Below are 19328 nucleotides of genomic sequence, written 5' to 3'. Positions count from 1 at the left end.
AGTCAAAAAGTAAAATGCCGACCCGTAGTATCTACTGAGAAACAACTTGTAGTTTACCCAAAGGAACTAAGAAATTTATTGTAAACTATTCTGTCTCACTGAGGGCTTCTGTTTTAACTTTTCAGGTTCTGTTCCCATGGATTTTATGCAAAATTAATTTCTCGGTTCTTTAAAATTTTTCATCAGCTTAATCACAACTAGGTCATTCTGTTGTTCCAAGTGCTGAATAATTTCTTTTTCTTTTCTGTGGCATTCTGTAATTTCGCCTCTTCCTCCTTGTCCCCTCAAACGTTAACATCCCACCTGCCTTCCTCTCTGCTGTTCCCATACTCATTTGCACAGATAGTATTTTGCAGAGGAGTGGAATTCTTTCTACAAGTGATGTCATACTTTCTAGTAAAAACACACTCGCTAAGCCTATATTGCTGAACATTTTTTTTAGTAAAAAGTAAAGACTGAAAGTATAGTGAAGGCCTAGGACTCTTGGGGATGAGAAAGGAGTAAGAGTACACATCTACATTACAGTATAGAGATTTATTTGTAATCAATTAGAATAGAAAACTACCGTGCCTGTGGCCTTCATGACAAACACCTCACACAGACCTAGGGTTCTTATTGCCTTATGTCAGCTCTGTAAAAGCAAGATACTAGTCTCAGTTGTCTAAGCTCTGTATAGTCCATAAAGAGTTACCTGTTGAGGATTACTCATCCTCACTTAGATACCTAAAACAAGGAAGACAAACTGCCCTCAAGAAGTGCCTCTCTGCTGACTGTAGAAAGAGTGTAGATTACTAACTTTAAAGAGGTTAAACACAATGGATTCTGCTATTGATGTATTTTTAGGAAAGAAAACGCTCACTCAATAAGATAAGTACCTAAGTTTCTTCTTTAACAGTGACCTATATTTTTCCTCTTACTGTCTTACTAGTGCCAAAAATAGACAGGTAGCTTTTACCATTACTTTTCCTGCCTATGTATTTTAAATAGGAATTATGTAATTAATGTGTAATGGAGCTATTTTCTGGCCTGGAAGCATGAACATTGCATTTCTGGAAATTATAGCTAGGGTTTTAAAAGTGCCTGATGGAATGAACTGTCAAAATCTCACTGAAATTTAACCTGATTTTGTTAGTAGCTCTCAAGGGCTGGTTTTGAATGCCCTGTTCCATACATACGTTCTTCTACAATTTTTAAATAAAGTTTATATGTTAAGTGGAAAAGGTCTTTTGTTAAGGTTTGTGGTTAATTTGAGAATCTCTTTCTTGTTTGCAGAATTCTTACACTGGGACTTGGATTTCTTATTATCCCTTTTCTTCCTGCAAGTAATCTGTTCTTCCGAGTAGGATTTGTTATTGCAGAGAGAGTCATCTACCTCCCCAGTATTGGATATTGTATTCTGTTTACATATGGATTTAGTCTCTTGAGTAAGCAAGCCAAGAAAAAGGTACCATCAAAACAATCAGTAAAGTTGATAATGAAGTGCTTCAATTGAACCATTTGTTTCTTAACTTCTCTCTCTTTCCTTAAGAAAATCCTTGCTCTGGCAGTACTTGGAATCTTGTTGATAAATGTTATGCGCTGTGCACTCCGCAGCAGTCAGTGGAGGTCAGAAGAACAGCTTTTTAGGAGTGCACTGTCTGTATGCCCTCTGAATGCAAAAGTAAGTCACTTGTGGACTTCTAATTTTTTTTTTCCGTAGTGTTTTGCAATCTGGGATAGAGGATGTGTTATGCATAGTTAATATATTGTGGTACAGTGTTATTGACAGTTTTGCTTGGTGCAAGAATATGACGTTGACATGGCAGACGCCTAAATTACAGTGGTAGCATAGTCAAAATATGAGATAGTGTAAATTACAATATTGTAATTCAGAGCTTGGGGGTGGGAGTGGGGAGGGGAGGGAGAAGGGGGAGTAAACTTTCAGGAAAGGCATCCGGTCAAACTGGATGCACTGCTAATAAAATCTACTATAACAATTGTGCATATAATTGCAAGTTATTATAACAAATTACTGAAAAAACAGTAAGTAAATTGTAGCAATATATTCACCTGATTAATGTATATGCTATGTTTTTAGAATCCTTTTTGTGTACCTTCCAGTGGTATGTCTAGCCAATGCAGGTAAGGGACAAAGCAGCATATCATCAGTGTAATCAACAGGATGTGGGGGCAAAGTCTTTGCGCCCACTTCCACTCTTTTACAGTGGCCGAATAGGCTAGTCTGCAGACGTGGGCACTGAGCAAAAACACAATATTCCCTGCAAGGCTTAGTGAGGGAACAAGTAAAAGGGTGGGACTGGATAGGATGTTTCACTGAGCTGAATACCAGTGTTTGGCATAGTAGACTGAATCTAGCCTGCCAATAGAGGTGACCTCCACAGAAGTCCTTTGATAGCTGAGAGTGTGATCTGTTGGAGCATACCACAGAGCCCTGATGTTGTCTGAATTTTAGCAGAGAGGCTCTTTGAAGAGCCTAGGAATAGGTATGTGCAGCTTGTCAATAAATATGCATTGATGTTTTAGAAGATTAGATTTCTGTAATCTGGAGTGGTATCTAGACAGTACAAGTGAAGATACCATTTTAAAAAAGAACCTGTGAATACTGAAATTTGCAAAGAGAATGATAAACTTAGCATCTACTGGAATACAAATATGCAGCAGTGAGCTGTAAAAGACATTTATGGCCACTATTTACATGGTGGTGTCTTTCAATAAGCTCAGATTTCAATACATAGAAAAAGAGCTGTTGTATTTTATTTATTGTGTGGCAGTGGTAGGCAACCATCTTCTTTTTAATGATGACCTCAGTATATCTTGTCTTCTGGATGACAAGCGCATACTATAAATGGAGCAAATGCAATCTGTTTCTTTGTGTGTAACTCCATCCGTCTGCCATGGAAAGAGTGCTTTAGACAGATCCACACTCTTTGCCTGTGCTCCAAGCTCCTTGGACTCAAGCCATGTCTGGCTGGGAAGCTGTGTAGCTGTGTTCGCACAGTGCTGTGCTTGAGCCGATAAGCTGTGTGCAAGCTACTGAACTAATGCAGCTGGTTCGAAGCCAACGAGTGTACAGGGAAAATGAGCTTGTGTTTGTCAACACTGGGCCGCATAGACATGCCTGAGCTCTATTGCGGCTAGTGACAGCTTGCACCAATGGAAAGTGTGGTGATGTGAACAGGGAGGGTTTTGTAGACTCATATTCCGATTTTGCTGTAGGAGTAACCTTGAAATCACAGTAGTAGGGAACTTTTCTAGGCAACAGCATTAGAGAGTCCATTTGTGAGAGCCAATCTCTCTTTTTTCTTTATGGGCTAAGCTATATTTATTCGATTTTGACAAGGTAAATGTAAAAATCGGAACTAGGTTCTGTTCTGATCTTCTGTTGTTGTCTTGAAATTGCAGACTTCCTTTAAAAATGACTCCACAGGACTTACTTTCAGTGGCTCATTTATTTCAGTGGGAGGCTGATGCAGACCAAAAGGTGGAACACAGATAATAGCTTTTTCTTGTTGCTCTTGAAACATCTTTAATATGTGTAACGTGGTCATGCTTTACTTCCCTTATGTAGCAGGGTCCCAGAATTTCCAGGGTCTCCTGACTAGCAATAAAAGCTCCAGCTCCTAGTTCAGGTTTTATGGTACAGCTCTTTTCAATTCCAAACTGTCTGTATGTGAGTCGTCTAAAGTAAACATACCTTAATTCTAAGTAACAAGTAGTTACAGCAGTGCCTTCTCTATTTTCAAGACTCATCTTCTTTAAAGATCTCTTTAGATAGATGTGTGGAAACTGCATTAATCAGATTGTCTGGCTTCGCAGTGAATCTACCCCCTTGAGTGACTGATGCGTCTGACTCAAGAGGATGAAATTTAGGATCAACTTTGATAAATGTTGCCTGGTGATTTTAAAATGTATTGAAAATAATAGGTACCATAATGAAGTTACAAAGATTTTGACTTTCCAAAAAAAAAGTTCACAATACAGATTTTTAAATATTTTAAAATTTATTTTAAATTATTTATTTTAAATATTTTAAATATACATGTTATATATATTATAGATTTATTTTTTTTTTTTTAAAAGGAGAGAGGAAGATATTACAGATCTTGGTTAAACATGTCCAGGAGTATGTCATACATTTGAACTTGCATGGTCCTGTATTTAAGTTGGTTTCAAAGATTGTTAGACTGAAACAGTATACATTTTGAATACATTTGGCAGTATTTTTCTTAGCTGAACAGAAGGGTCTGTATATTGATTCCATTTCCTCTTACCACCTTTTTGCATACCGTATAGCTTGACTTAATTCCTGGAGCTCTATGGCAATATACGCTACACTGAGTTAGAACCAGGCCTGCGATATTGTTAGAGACTGTTTTGTCCTGATATATCTAATTACAGGCTGTGATAAAAGCGTAACTACTGTTTCACCGTATCAGACTACTGGCTTGGACTTACCTCCTTAGCTTTAGACGTCTACATCTGAACAAGCCAGCCAGGCTCCCTTCTTTGTAACTGGGGAGGAAAAGCTGTCCCTTTTAGCACATGGTCCATCATCACCTTGGACTAAATGACTGACATAGGCCAGACGGACTGCACCCTAGGTCTGTGTTTCTCTCCACTGATGATAAAAGAAGTTCTGACAACTAAAGCAGATGTCGATACATAAGGTTATGTGAGGTGTAGTGCTTGCCCTACTGCTGTTCGCTATTTCAAGACATTGCTGTGTTGCTGTGAGGTTCTTTTAATTTCAAAGATTATTCCCCAAAATGCTCATTTTACTGCCTTTTTTTGCCATGCGATAATTTACTGTTGGAAGTGCCAAGTTACTTTTTCTTGCCTTTTAGCAAAGCCATGGCAGTTTTTAAGATCCAGAGATGGTCTTTATTTCTGGATTACTTCCTCTTGTTGATTATTGAAGTAAGATTTTCAATTGTATTGTTAAATACATGGAAATAGCCACCATTTTTATTTTCCTAGATTTGAAATAACTTAAATTACTGTAGATTGTTAATATTCCGTATGTAGTCTCTACATTATCCCTGCTATTGGCTTTTCTTTCTAAGGATAGAAATTAATAAACATAATTTTTATTCAGTAGCAACTTTTCTGCAGTAATAAGCAAGGAACTCCCAACAGAATGTGTTACTAACCAGTCTGCCTTGACATACTAAGGGTAGAAACTTTGTACTTGATGCAACAACAGTAATTGTAATAGATACAAGTTTGTCAAAGACAAGCTATGCTAATACTGAAATGTACGAGAGTTTGAGAGATTACTTTCTATACTTTCTTAAAAGGTCTTGTAAAACCTCTTTGTGACAGAACAAGATTTAGTGCTGTTTAAGGATTTATGAAGCTGATCTAGAGAGCATTTCCTTTAGATATTGAGAATCTTTTTCTATGCTATATATTAAAAGGGGATTATCTTCTGCAGAATTTACCTTAACTGCTGGGGGCTATGTTTATTGTAGAATCACAGAATAGTTTGAGTTGGAAGGGACCTGTAAAGGTCACTTAGTCCAACCCCCTGCAGTGAGCAGGGACATCTTCAGCCAGATCAGGTTGCTCAGGGCCATGTCCAACCTGACCTTGAAAGTTTCCAGGGATGGGGCTTCTACCACCTCTCTGGGCAGCCTGTTCCAGTGTTTTGCCACCCTCATCGTAAACATTTTTTTCCTTATATCTAGTCTAAATCTGCTCTCTTTTTGTTTAAAACCATTACTCCATGTGCTATCACAACAGGCCCTGCTAAAAATATTGCCCCCACCTTTGCTGTAGGCCCCCTGTTAAGTACAGAAAGGCTGCTGTAAGGTCTCCCTGGAGCCTTCTCTTCTCCAGGCTGAACAACCCCAACTCTTTCAGCCTGTCCTCACAGGGGAGGTGCTCCAGCCTCCTGATCATTTTTGTTGCCCTCCTCTGGACCCGCTTGAGCAGGTCCATGTCTTTCCTGTGCTGAGGACTCCAGAGCTGGACACAGCACTCCAGGTGGGGTCTCACCAGAGCAGTGTAGAGGGGCAGGATCACCCCCCTTGATCTGGTGCCCACGCTTCTTTTGATGCAGCCCAGAATATGGTTGGCCTTCTGGGCTGTAGTGCACATTGCTGGCTCATGTCCAATTTTTAATCTACCAGTACCCTCAAGCCCTTCTCCACAGGGCTGCTCTCAATCCCTTCATCCTGCAGCCTGTATGGATACTGGGGAATTGCCCTGACCCAGGTGCAGGACCTTGCACTTGGCCTTGTTAAATCTCATGAGGTTCACATGGGCCCACTTCTCGAGCTTGTCCGGGTGTATAGGGGCTATCATCTGCAGTGCTTTGCCACACAGATTCCATTTTAGATGTCAGTTTTTTTGTGTACAACTACAGTCATGCAGAAGAACCATTAGACAACATTAGCTGACAAACGAAATGTGAGGATCAAGAAAGCTTTCTTTTATTACTATTTAGAAAACAGAATTTCAGTAGTAGAGGAGAGAGAAGAGTGTTTGATGAAAGAAGCTGGCATTGAACAGAAGCATCTGCATGTTTCTGTAAAAATTTTGACATCTGTGCTTTGCTTCCATCCTTCTCAGCAAATGTTCATACTTGCTGAAAAGGTGATTATAAGCAGCTAAGAAAAGAGAATAAAATAGTTGATAACAGTAGTGCTCCAACTGAGGGGGTGTACCTCCCTGAATGTGATACTACATTTAAATTTCTTCCTACTCTGCTTTGAGGAAAAAAATCTGTTTGATGGTAATTTTGTACACGAAAAAAATTTTTTTTTTTCTCTTTCTTCCTCATATAAATGTGTGTGCCCATTTAAACACTTAAATAAGAGTTCAAACACTATATGTCCCTGACGTAGAATAATATACAGTGCTTTTGTTTTTTCATACCGGCTTCTTAGGCCCGTTGAGGTATTGTGAACAGACAAACCCAGAGAGCAAGTTCTTTGGCTAGGCTATGGTGCCATGGTTATGTTAACTTTAAAAAATGCATACCTGTTGAGACCAACTAGGTTCTACCATAGGTTATTTTTACCTAACTGCCCTGATTTTGGAGAACACGGTGTTGTTATGCATCCCTGAGAAATGCTCCTATTAGAGCTATTTTAGAGTAAAGTAATAACCTGTTAAAGATTGATAAAGGAGCATGTGGGCATAATGTAATACGTCATTTCCAGTTAATATCTATCTTGAATCATTTAATAACGAAATGGTATGTCTGCTCTTAAATGTTTAATCAGGAAAGGAAAATCTTCCCTCCCAGGCTGGCATGCACAATGCCTGTCAAAGGCAGAAGAACCACATCTCTAGAGATGAAATTTAAAACATCACACTGGCCTTTCATTTATAAAGGCAAGATTCTTCCCACCCATTGGTATATAGAAAGTACCTGTGTCCCCATGTTGTGTAGGTAGGGGTCATAGGAGAAGTCAAGGAGAGTTACAGCCTTGGGCTTAGCAGAGGGCAGGTAGTCATTGTACACCTGGTTTGGGGGAGTAGAGCTAAAGGCTAATCTTGGCAACTCTCAGTCATGGCCAGTGAAGTGAGACACGGCTGTATGGCAGAAGTCGCCTGCACCTCCCAGATGACTGTGTGTGCCTGGAAACCCTTTGCTGGCTCTTTTCTTAGAGCAGGATGTTATTGTGTGCTACAATCCGTTGTAGAGCTGATTTTGTCCTTGGGTATTTGTGGTAGACTGAGGAGTTCTTTTGGTATGTTTGTTTTAGTTTTTCTTCTCTTCCTTTCTTCTCTGTGACCAGCATGTTAAGAGGAACTAAAGCTACAATTTCACTTGAAGGGAAATTAGGAAACCTACATGTAACAAGGAGATCTTCATTTTTTAGGGGTGTTGTATAGAAACTTAATTTCCTTTCACACAGAAGGTGTATCTGAGGACAGAAGAAATACACCATTGAAAATGCTAATAGTTTTTTTTAAATAGTTTTGCTATCAGTTTGAATAGACTATAGCACATCTTTTTAGTTCAGTTCACAAAATGTATCTGTACACTTAATATTTCATTAGAAGTTTTGACTTGAGAGAATTGATCTCTCTCAGGTTTCTGCAGTCTGCACAGTTCTGTTTACATGAGAAAAATATTCTTTCTGCTGCTGCTTTTGGGATAGAAATGGAATATGAAGAAGTTACATGTTTTGAAACACTGAGAAAAATAAAAGACTGAGTGGTTGGTATATACTGAGTTTTTTCTCATACACTCTGTCCCTAGTCTTTATCAAATTTCCTTTTTCAGTAATGCTTATGACTTTTGTAAAATGTAAAATAAATTTTTAAAAAGGGAAAGAAAGATAGACTTCTATAAAACTTCTTAAAGAAAGAAATTGAATCAGGTTAAATGTAATTTTATTTGCTGGTATTGAAGTGTGAAGTCAGGAATTTTAAGGGCTAATATACCTTACTGAGTGAAATATTTCCTCATTTCTTCTGTTTTGCCACAATTTATCTTCCATCTGGAAACACAGCAAAGTTTGATAACATAATTTGCTCTGAATAAATTTTGGGTCTATAAACTTCAGCATATATGATCAGAGCAATCCAGTTTGGTAACAATGTTATGATAGTGTACTGAAAAAATTCTGGAACAGTTATCCAAATAGAATTCAGTCCTAAGAAACATCTTTCAGGGTGTATCATTTTACTTTAATGACTCCTGGGAATACAATGCTATTCTCTTTCTCTTCTCTTTTTTTTTTTTTTTTTTTTTACCACTGGCAACTGATCTTTATGAATGGCCATGTCTTGATATAAATATACCATTCTGTTGCTTCTTTGGCATAGATCTTGTCATATTTTTATGAATGTACAACGGAAGTGCCTGATTGTTTTGTTTGGTTTTTCTTTCCTTGGAAGCTGTGCTAGAACTGTTTTTATGGGATGCGGAATTTGTATTCTGTTTTCTATTTCACAGCCTGAGGAGCCACTGCTGTGTATGCTTAGTAAGCTTTATAGCATCTTTGCTCTCTAAAACCAACGAAACTACTTTTTCACTCATTCTAGAAAGCATGAAAAATGTTCTTAACTTTATTTGTTGATGGTATGTTACTTCATAGTCACAATCATATAGGGATGGAATTCAACAATTAAATACCATAACAATTAGGTTCAAACATAATTGTGTGTGCTGGATCAATAGGTCCCAGGTATTGTGCCAAATACAATTAAGATTTTTCCTTTGATGGACACGGGAGATAAAATCCTTTTTTGAATGTAGAAGGTGAATTAGAGTTATCTAAATGCATTACAGACCTATCTTTCTGTACTTCAATCTGAAGTAATTCCTGCATAGTGTTTTTGAAATCACTTACATTAGATTTTCCAAGTATGGAAGAAATTACAATGTGTGTTTGTTTTAGATTAAGTATATACAATTTGATTTCAAATAGTAAGGTAATTTAACTAATGAGTTCTGATCTAGTTGCTGAGAAGCCTATTTTCAGGAGTCAGTACTCACAGTACTTTACTGTTATTTCTAAACGCGAGTCTTCCCTTTGACCAGGTAATGCAGTCTTCTGAGATTTATCTTAAAGTAGGATCTGAGTTGTCTTCCAACTTGGATTTGTCCTGAAATATATTTATTCCTATCTAGTCCTTGCCATAAGATCAGATAATGTGTCTTCTTCCCTATAGCTGTGTCTCAAAGCTCTATATCCTCCCTTCATTCCCCACTTTTTAAAAGGCAAGGTCTCCAACATGTTGCTATGCACATTATTTTTATTTCAGAAATGCTCTTTGATGCATTTTTATCCCAAGACAGTAATAGTGTGTGTGTTTGTTATTTGGGTTTTTTTTTTTTTTGAAATATGGACCTTAATTTTTCAGTTAATGTTCAGGTTTTTCTAGTTTTTTGCTATAGTGAGAGTGAAGTTTAATTAACACTTACATTGCTGTCGTGTTTCTTCTGCTATAGTGGATTTGGTTTGAGTCAGACTTTATCTTACCTGACAAATAAATGAAATGAAGAGCAGGAGGTCTCCATATAAAGAGTCTTGTGGAAAGTGTGGTGACCTCATTTATGAAATGAGGCAGTGAATAATCTTTCTTAAATAGCTGAAACAGGTACGCTGATTTATTGGTTTACTCCTCACATTTTGTCTTGCTGTCTTCATTGTATATATTGTCCGTTCTTAAGGACCCATCTACGAAAAACCAGCAGTGAATGACACAAGTGCTGACTGTTTCTATTTGAATTAAGAATTTTTAGCAACTTGGCTCCACAAAATATCTGGCTGTATAGCATCTGGTAGAATATTCATCTCTGTTTTCAGGTACACTACAATGTTGGGAAAAACCTGGCTGATAAAGGAAATCAAAGTGCTGCAATCAAATACTACAGAGAAGCTGTAAGGTATTAGGAATTTTACTGCTTTAATGAACTATCCTAAAATTGCTTTCATGTTTAACATGAAGAAAATGCTTAGGTATTCATTTTCATGATCTGCAGCATTGCAGAGCTAGCAATTTGCATATAGTAATACATGTCCATACATAATAATCATCTCTTAAATTTTAAATTTTAGGTTGAATCCTAAATACGTACATGCCATGAACAACCTTGGAAATATTCTGAAAGAAAGAAATGAGCTCCAAGAAGCAGAGGAGTTGCTGTCCTTAGCTGTACAAATACAGTAAGTTTAGAACAATGCTAAGCAGTGTTTTGCACCAGCTGAGCAGAAAAATGGTACAGTAGGATCTTGTGCTCCAAATGGTCAATTGTCCTCTCTCTGTTTTTTTTTTTTTCCCAATTTGCCCAGACCTGATTTTGCTGCTGCATGGATGAATCTAGGAATAGTACAGAACAGTTTAAGAAGGTTTGAAGAGGCAGAGCAAAGCTACTGGACAGCAATTAAACACAGGAAAAAATATCCAGATTGTTACTACAATTTAGGGCGGTTGGTAAGTGGTTTTGAATAAATGATAGCTATGACAGGAATCTCTGTCTGTCTGTATATATGTAATTCTGCTATACTATTAAATGCTGATAGTAATTACAGTTTGCTTGATTTCTAGTTCAGGGTGATTTCATATTTTCAGTAGTTTTTCCTATTGTTTTCCCAGTATGCTTCCTTCCATACAACCTTTGGTAGTCCTACGTTTTCATGTAGAGAGATATAAACAAAAATATAGATTGTGGTCTTTTGTTCAAAAGACATTATTAATAATTTCCCAAGATTAGACTGTTTTGCAGTCATGAGTATATTGCTAGGTAGTAGAACTATGCCAAAAAATTTCCACTTAGATTCTTGGAAATATTTATGTTAAATATTTACTTATTCTCCTATGTAGATTTCTAAATTGTATGCTGTTTTTCTTGCCTATCCTATTGGTACATGCATGTTTGAAAACAAGCCTGGCTCCCAGAGAAAAGCAGGGTAAAATTAGTATATAGCATTCTATCTTCCATACTACCATAGTATTCTTTTTACATTTCTTATTTTTGTCTATACAACCAAGTTCTACTAGAATAGAATGAGACATTAACAATCCTTTAGTGCCTTTAGTGCATGATAGGAAAGTAAAGCAAATCAGAATTAAATTACTGGGGTTTTCTTTCTTTTTAGTATGCAGATTTGAATCGCCATATAGATGCACTGAATGCGTGGAGGAATGCTACAGTTCTGAAACCAGAGCATAGTTTGGCTTGGAACAATATGATTATATTGCTTGATAACACAGGTATAAGCCTATTTGAATGTTTTAATGAATAATTCAGTGTCTAGCAAAACTTAAAGCTTTATCTGTATTTATCTAAAGGTTCTGCCTCTTCTGTGGTTACCCAGACACTCTATAAATATAAGGATACCTTCTGACTCAATGGTTTTAAAGCATCACTTGAAATCCAGCCCATAAATTGAACTTCTGATCCTTATTTGAAATGCCATCATTGTGCAAGCATGTTTGTATTATAGGCAAGACTTCAGAACTTTTAAATCTGTGCTTTGTTGTTCTTCTGAAGTTGTTATCTGTTGAAAACAAAATGGAGGTTTTCTATTGTGTTATTCTGCAGGATTTTACGTTTGTGTGTGTGTGTGGTACCTGGTTTTCTTTAAAAATGCATGTAATCAGCTATTCGTACAATATGTATTCTTGCAGCATGAAAAGTAACTAATAAGGCTGTGTTCAAAGATGCCTTCTCTTTTTCTACTACATGGGCTCCCAGGCAATCTAGCTCAAGCAGAAGCAGTTGGAAGAGAGGCCCTGCAATTAATTCCTAATGATCATTCTCTTATGTTTTCATTGGCAAATGTACTGGGGAAATCGCAAAAATATAAGGTAGGTAACTAGAGCTTTCTGAGTGCTGGGTTTGGGGTTTGGTTGGGTTTTTTCCCGTTTAAACTCTGTGTAAGTTTTTTGTAGAAACTGTTTGAGGAGGTCATTGTGGACTATGACTTAGATAATGAAGTTTCAATGCCCATTTCTGTCACAGTATTGCTGTGTGATTCTGGCCTAAGTTCATCCTACCTTATTTTAGATGCATGGGTTACAAATGTTGCTGCCCTAAACTATGTCAGTGGTCAGTGGAGAGAAATAGGCTCTTAAGCACACTAGAGGGCAGTTAGGGTCTTGTATTGCTTCACTGACAACAGAGAGAGCCTGCTCTGATTTAGAGGCCTTGATTCAGGAACTAAAATTAGATGTGATATGTTAGTCCTTGTGCTTTTGATATGCAAAGGAAGCAAGGTTGACCATTACCCGATATAAATTCTAGCCTCTTTGCCTCAGACGCTACGTAAAATAAATATACACCTATTTGCTAATCCCTGATTGAGGATGGGATACCTGGGTAATCCCAGGATATTATGAGAAAAAGTTTATACATTGAGCAATGTATTGAATTTTCTCTTGAGTGCAGCAGACCAGCCTGTGAGTGGTACCTCAGCATTAGCTACTCACATTTACAAGTAATAATTGTAATGGAACTGATGAGAATGAGATATTTCCAAACAGAATTGTATGAGCTGACAGTGAATAAATCATATACAGTTAATATATTTAGTTGTTTTAATTGACTCCATAGCCACTGATTTATGTATGTGACAGGGACAAATTAATAATCAAGGAAGTTTTTTGTATTCCTCAAAAAAGCATCATTTACTGAACTAACTATGGCTTTTGGGGTTTGATGACCTTTTTGATAGTGATAATGTTAGCAGCACTGAAGGAACATCCTCAGTATATGCAAAGTAAGAAGATTTTATGATGTGAAACTTCTCAGAATAGATACATTTTTCCACCATTTACTGTCTGCACTTAAATTTCTGCAGTCCTGTTCAACTGTGGAGTCATGACCTGTCTGCATGTGAAGCCAGGGCCTGTGGCAACCCAGCACTTGCTTTTGTTTGTGTTCATGATGCTGTTAGACACCCTGTTACTGTTTCTCTAGACTGGCTGGGTTGTTTTCTGTACACACTTATTTCTTTTCTCTTTCCACCTGAGACTATTACAAAATATATTTTTTAGCTTACTTTAACAAAGCTCCAGAAGGATACAAATTAACATCCAGAATGTATAAGGGATAAGGTTATGGAGGAGGTAATTGCTAGGATTATTTCAGTGAGTCATAACTGTGAAAGAATAGAGGATTGTGTAGTTATTCATCAAGAAGAGTATGCAGCGTGACAGAATAAAGAGCATTTATAATGAAATAAGTAGAAAAAATAAGTTGAAAACAAGCTAGAAAACTTCTCCAGGTGTAGGAGAAACAAGTCTGTCTTAGTGGATTTAAAAGATAAAAAAGGAGGTAGTGATTTTGATTGCTAGCTCTGAAAGGTCATTATGCTGCAGGGGGATATGTTGGAGACAAAGTAGAAGTGATAGTAGGGGAAAATGAAGCTTTCAAGTCAGCATCCTGAATAAAGCAAAACAAGCAGTGGAGCCCAGGGAAGAAAGCACGGACTCAGCAAGTCTTTTAGGAGTTCAATATGGAGTAGTAGGTTTGCATAGAGCAAAAAACTTTACTCATCACTTGAAACTGATGAGTTATAACAGGGAGAGCAAATTAAGGGAACTGGAAAGTGGACTCACTCACTTAGAAAAGGTTATGATCTCAGCAGTTGTATTTTGCAGTGCCTGGGAAAAGGGGATACAGGTTTTCTTAAGTGTGAGAATGTTAGATGACAATAAAAAGCATGGAAAATTCAAATTGCTTGTCCACCCCCTCACCGTGTAAAAACAGAGAAGTGGATGGCTCTTTAAGGATTTTTATTGAGTTTGGGATGGGAGGGGGGATGGAGACTGTCAAGGTGAGGGAGGTAATTTTCAGAAGTCTGCCTGTCTGTGTCTGATGTGTTGTATAACCTCAGGCATTTCATTTATTATGTTACTTGTTATGTGTGTATATAAAAGTTGTTACTGTATTGGCTCTGATGCTGTAAAGTAAGATATGCTCTGAGGTTTTTTTGTTATCTCTTTATTTTAAAAGACATTGAGTCAAAAAGGTTTTACGATGTTATGAGCAATTTCCTTCCGATAATCACACAATATTCTCCTTCAGTTTCAAATGCACTTTGATTTTCAGCAGAAGATGGTTTTCTGAAGTGACCAAAAAAAAACCCCAACCCTTTATGATTTCTGTTTGTATCTAGTCATGAATGATTTATTGTACCAGAAACAAAAGCACATAAAGGATGAGCTGTTTTGGTGGTTTGGTTTTGTTTTTTAATTAACATCTGTTACAGCAAGTTAAAATTCTCCTTTAAATGCTTGTTCTTGTCACAATGGATGAAGAACCAAGCTATCTTTAGTTCTTTGAAAATACGTATGCTGTATTTTTTATATGTATACATCTATGCTTCTTCTCTAAAAAGTACAATAGACTGAAACCATTCAGCATTTTTTGTGTTTGACATAAAGCCAGACTACAATTTTGTGTTCTGGCCTCGGCAGCAGATGGAGTGCAGTGTGCTTACCCAAAGCCTTTGCTATATGCAGTGTGCAAGTTTCTTGGCAACACTCAAAGATTTGGCAAGATACAGCAATTTGAAATATCACTAGTGTACTGGAATGAATATTTACTCCATATATCTACAGTAATATGAATATGATGCACCTTAAATAGCCTTTAATCAGCCAGTATGCCTCTACTAGCTGCTGAGCAAAGTAGTGGTTATAAAAATGTTTTCAGCATGTAGTTGAAGATGTATGGTAATGACAGCCAACTCTAAGAATCTATTTCATTAAATTTTCTGGGAACACATTGCACATGATGTCCTATTGTGCTTCAGCAGGGAAAAGGTGAGTCCACACATCAGGTGCTTCTCCTTTGTGTAGGTGGCAACTTTTAGGCATAAGACTATGTGCTGGGCAGCATATCTTTCGCTTTGATTGCTGTTAACCTGCCCAGTGAAGAAAGCAGAGATTTACTTATTAGACCAAAATACTAAAATCTGCAGTGGAAAAAAATTACAACTTTGTAGGACTTCCGATTACTATATGCTTTCAAGTGTCAATCCACTGATGATTTTTAGGCTTGGATGGTTGTATGACAAAAGTTTGAGTCTCGATATGTTTCTCAGGTGACTGAGTTAAAACCATAGAATGATTTTGACTGGAAGGACATCCAGAGGTCATCTAGTCCAACCCCGACCCAAACCAGGGCCATGTCCAGTTGAATCTTGAACACCTTTATGGATGGAGATTCTAAAACCTCTCTGGACAGCATCTTCCAGTGCTTGACCCCACTTACGATTAAAAAAAAAAAAAAAAAAATTGTTTCCTTTTATCTATTTGGAATTTTCCGTATGCCAGCTTGCATCCGTTGTGTCTCATCTCGTCTCACAGGCTTGTGAGAAGAGTCTGTCTCCACCTTCTCTGTATCATCTGATCAGGTAGTTGTAGATAGCTGTCATGGTTTAAACCTGGCTGGCAACCAAATATACAAGGTCTCCCCCTCCTTTTCTGAAGGCTGAAGAGATCCAGTTCTTTCAGCTGTTTCTTGTATGTCTTGTGCTCCAGCTCCTAACCATCTTGATGGCTCTCTGCTGGACTCACTAAAGTATGTCCATGTCTGTCTTGTAATGGAGAGCCCCAACCTGAGCCCATACTCCAGGTGTGGTTCGCAAGTGCTAATAGAGAAGAAGGATTACTTCACTGGACCTGCTGGCTGTACTTCTACTTAATAGAGCCCAGGGTATTTGCTGTGAGGGTATGCTGATGACTTTTATTCGATTTGCTGTCTGCCAAGCCCACCAGATACATTTCTGTAGAGCTGTCTCCTAGACAGTTGCCTCCCAGCCTGTACTTTTGCATGGGGTTATCCCATGCCAGATGCAGGACTTTGCACTTACTCTTGTTGTATTTCATGTGACTCCTGCAGTCCAATCCTGTTCAACATCTTCATTATTGATCTGGATGATGGGGCAGAGTGCACCCTCAGCAAAGTTTGCAGATGACACAAAACTGGGAGGAGTGGCTGATATGCCAGAGGGTCATGCTGCCACCCAGAGGGACCTCAACAGGCTGGAGAAATGGGCTGGTAAGAAACTCACACAGTTCAACAAGGGGAAGTGCAAAGCCCTGCAGCTGGAGAGGAACAACCCCAGACACAGTATATGCTGGGGGCCAGCTGGAAACCAACTGAGGAGAAAAGCACCTGGGGGTCCTGGTGGACACCAGATTGATTGAACATGAGCCACCAACGTGCCGTTGCGGCAAAGGCGGCTAATGATATCCTGGGTTGTGTTAGGAGTGTTGCCAGCAGGTTGAAGGAGGTGATCTTTGCCGTCTACTGGTGAAGCCACACCTGGAGTCCTGTGTCCAGTTCCCAGAGAGCCATGGACATGCTGGAGAGAGTCCAGCAAAGGGCCACAAAGATGATGAAGGGGACTGGAGCATCTTTACTATGGGGAAAGGTTGAGCCTGGAGAAGAGAAGTGGCAGGGGGAGGATCTCAGTGTATATAAATACCTGAAGGGAGGGTGCAAAGAGGATGGAGCCAGGCTTTCAGTGGTGCTGAGTGACAGGACAAGACACAATGGGCCCAAACCAAAGCAAGGGATGTTCCCTCTGAACATCAGGAAATGCTTTCTTACTGTGACTGTGACCAAACACTGGAATAGGTTGCCCAGAGAGGTTGTGGAGTCACCATACTTGGAGTTGCTGCCTGGATGTGGTACTGGGCAGCTGGCCCTGCTTGAGCAGGAAGGTTGGACCAGATGACCTCCAGAGGTCCTTTGCAACCTCAACCATTCTGTGATTCCTGCTAGTCCATTTCTCTGTCCTGTTGATGTCCCTCTGAAGAGCAACTCTCCCCTCCAGTGTCTGGACCACTCCCTTCTCTTAAGTGCTTTCTGTAAAGTTTTTGAAAGTGCATTCAGTGCCATTGTCCAAAATGTTAATGAAGACACTAAATAGCATGGGTTTCAAAGAGACCAATGCATCCAGGAACATAATTGTCTGGGTATGAGAATGCTGGAGCTGCTGCTTATGCCTGGGAAAAGCAATATTAAAACTTGTACTATGGAGTTATATACTCCCTAAATTTCCAGATATCTGCCTGCCTTGTTCACTCCTATCCAAGTATTCCTTCTACTGAAACAGGATGTCTTGCAAAAGGATTTAAGAACCCTAGGGTTTGTACTGTACTTGGCCTGAGAAGATGAAGGCACTTTCTGCGTCAGTCTCCCTTGGCTTGAGAGCAACAGCCTCGGCTATGCTCAGCAATGCTTTGAAAGGAGCATGTAGTTTGGATTTGAATTTGGACATTCCAGGAAGCTCTTAAGTCATTCAAAGTTGAGTGACTCAATCTTGACATCAGAAATTTCTTGTCTCCTGAGGGACCTTTACAGAGACTTATTTCATGCTTCACATGAGAAGATGGTGGAACCAAAAATCTGGCTGACAGGTTTTCTTTTTCAGTAGAGCCTGTGTTCTGTTTTGTGGATATGAGTAATAAAAGCTTAGCACAAAGGAAAGGCGTTTTCCCCAGGTTGTTGTTCTCACATACCTCAGACAGTGAATAAGTGCATTCAGACGGAAGCCTACATTGAGGTAACTGTATCTTCAGGTCATGTGCATTGAAATTGAATGGGCAACTTTCCCTAAAACACAGTACAGCATAGAAATCTATGTAAAATTCACTCTCTAAACTATCTACACTTTCATACAAGTGAGTAAATATGCTCCATTTGGATCGAGGGGGGGCAGGAAATATGCTCTGGAATGAAAGTGTATTAGCAGATGGTTTGGGAAAATAGAAATGTTTTAATTAGAGAATAAATTTAGCATTAAATTGTTCTGTGACTATTTGGTGATGGAGCTCAGGTTTTCTAAGAAGTACTCAGGTATCAACAGTCTTAAGAGTGCACACCACAAGGAATATGGAAAAGAGAACTTGCGAGGAATATTTCCGTTGACTTGATTTTTTTAAGTAACAGGCACTCAGCTACTCTTCATTGCAAACCACTTGAAGCATCTGTTTGAAAGGCTGGAATGCCCCCATTTTCAAAGCTAAAACCTAATTTTAAAGGGAAAGGTATCTAATAGCAGTTTGCTCAGATACTGAATTACATTATCCTTAACTTGATTGAATAAGTAGGGAAAACTTCAGTAGGTAATGCTTGAAAATGTTGTAACTGTGTCCCCCCCCCCCCCCCCCCCAAAAAAAAAAAGGCAAGTAAACTGCTTTCCAAACTTCACTAATGCTTAATAGTTCTCTGCTAAAATAACAGAATAGCAGCAGCCTGTGAAAGCATGGCATTTGTTTGTAGCATTATTACTGTTTTCTGGAGGCTGTAGCCGCCTGAGCTTACAGGATCATGCAGGTTTAGAATATATATACACAGTGGTATCATATAGATGTGTCATAGTTTGGGAGGGTTTTTAATTACAATCATGGGTAAATTTTGCATTATTCTATATCCTACAAGAGTAGACTGACCTGTTGACTTGTTCTTCTAAATTATTCAGGAATCTGAAGCTTTGTTCCTCAAGGCAATTAAAGCAAATCCAAATGCTGCCAGTTATCATGGTAATTTGGGTAAGAGCCTTTCTAACTCTTATCAGTTATCAGCTGTATTGTTTGTTTGCTTCATATTCATTGTGTTTAAAAAGAAAAACCACTTTTTTGATCCTTCTTCCTGCTGGGCAGACTTCTATTTTACTTCCTAGAAAAACTGCCAGCCAGAACAGGGCACCAAACCAGAAAAGCTGTCACACAATATGACAGATCAAGAGGGCTGCACAATCCAGCCCAGAGGTAGCTGCACTTCAGTGTCTGCAAATTGGTTCATTTATGCTATGCTTGTAACCCGCAATGAGCTCACCAGATAAGAGCTGCCATTTATGGCTGCAATGTAATTCATTCCTTCATCATTCCCATGCCAGTTC

At 38.5% G+C, this 19328-nt stretch overlaps 1 protein-coding gene across 1 annotated transcript in view; it reads left to right on the top strand.

The window, feature by feature from the left end:
• Positions 1-19328, top strand: part of TMTC4 (transmembrane O-mannosyltransferase targeting cadherins 4) — a 55361-nt gene that overhangs the window by 35710 nt on the left and 323 nt on the right. Inside the window, exons 9-16 of the mRNA XM_086482061.1 lie at positions 1273-1444; positions 1529-1660; positions 10272-10351; positions 10524-10631; positions 10758-10899; positions 11565-11679; positions 12164-12276; positions 18909-18978. Coding sequence (XP_086338187.1) covers positions 1273-1444; positions 1529-1660; positions 10272-10351; positions 10524-10631; positions 10758-10899; positions 11565-11679; positions 12164-12276; positions 18909-18978 — 932 coding nt within the window. The remainder of the gene's footprint in view (positions 1-1272; positions 1445-1528; positions 1661-10271; positions 10352-10523; positions 10632-10757; positions 10900-11564; positions 11680-12163; positions 12277-18908; positions 18979-19328) is intronic.

Source organism: Leptosomus discolor, chromosome 1 (assembly GCF_034619465.1).
Source record: "Leptosomus discolor isolate bLepDis1 chromosome 1, bLepDis1.hap2, whole genome shotgun sequence".
Lineage (NCBI taxonomy): Eukaryota > Metazoa > Chordata > Aves > Leptosomiformes > Leptosomidae > Leptosomus > Leptosomus discolor.
This window is presented reverse-complemented; position numbering and strand designations above follow the sequence as displayed.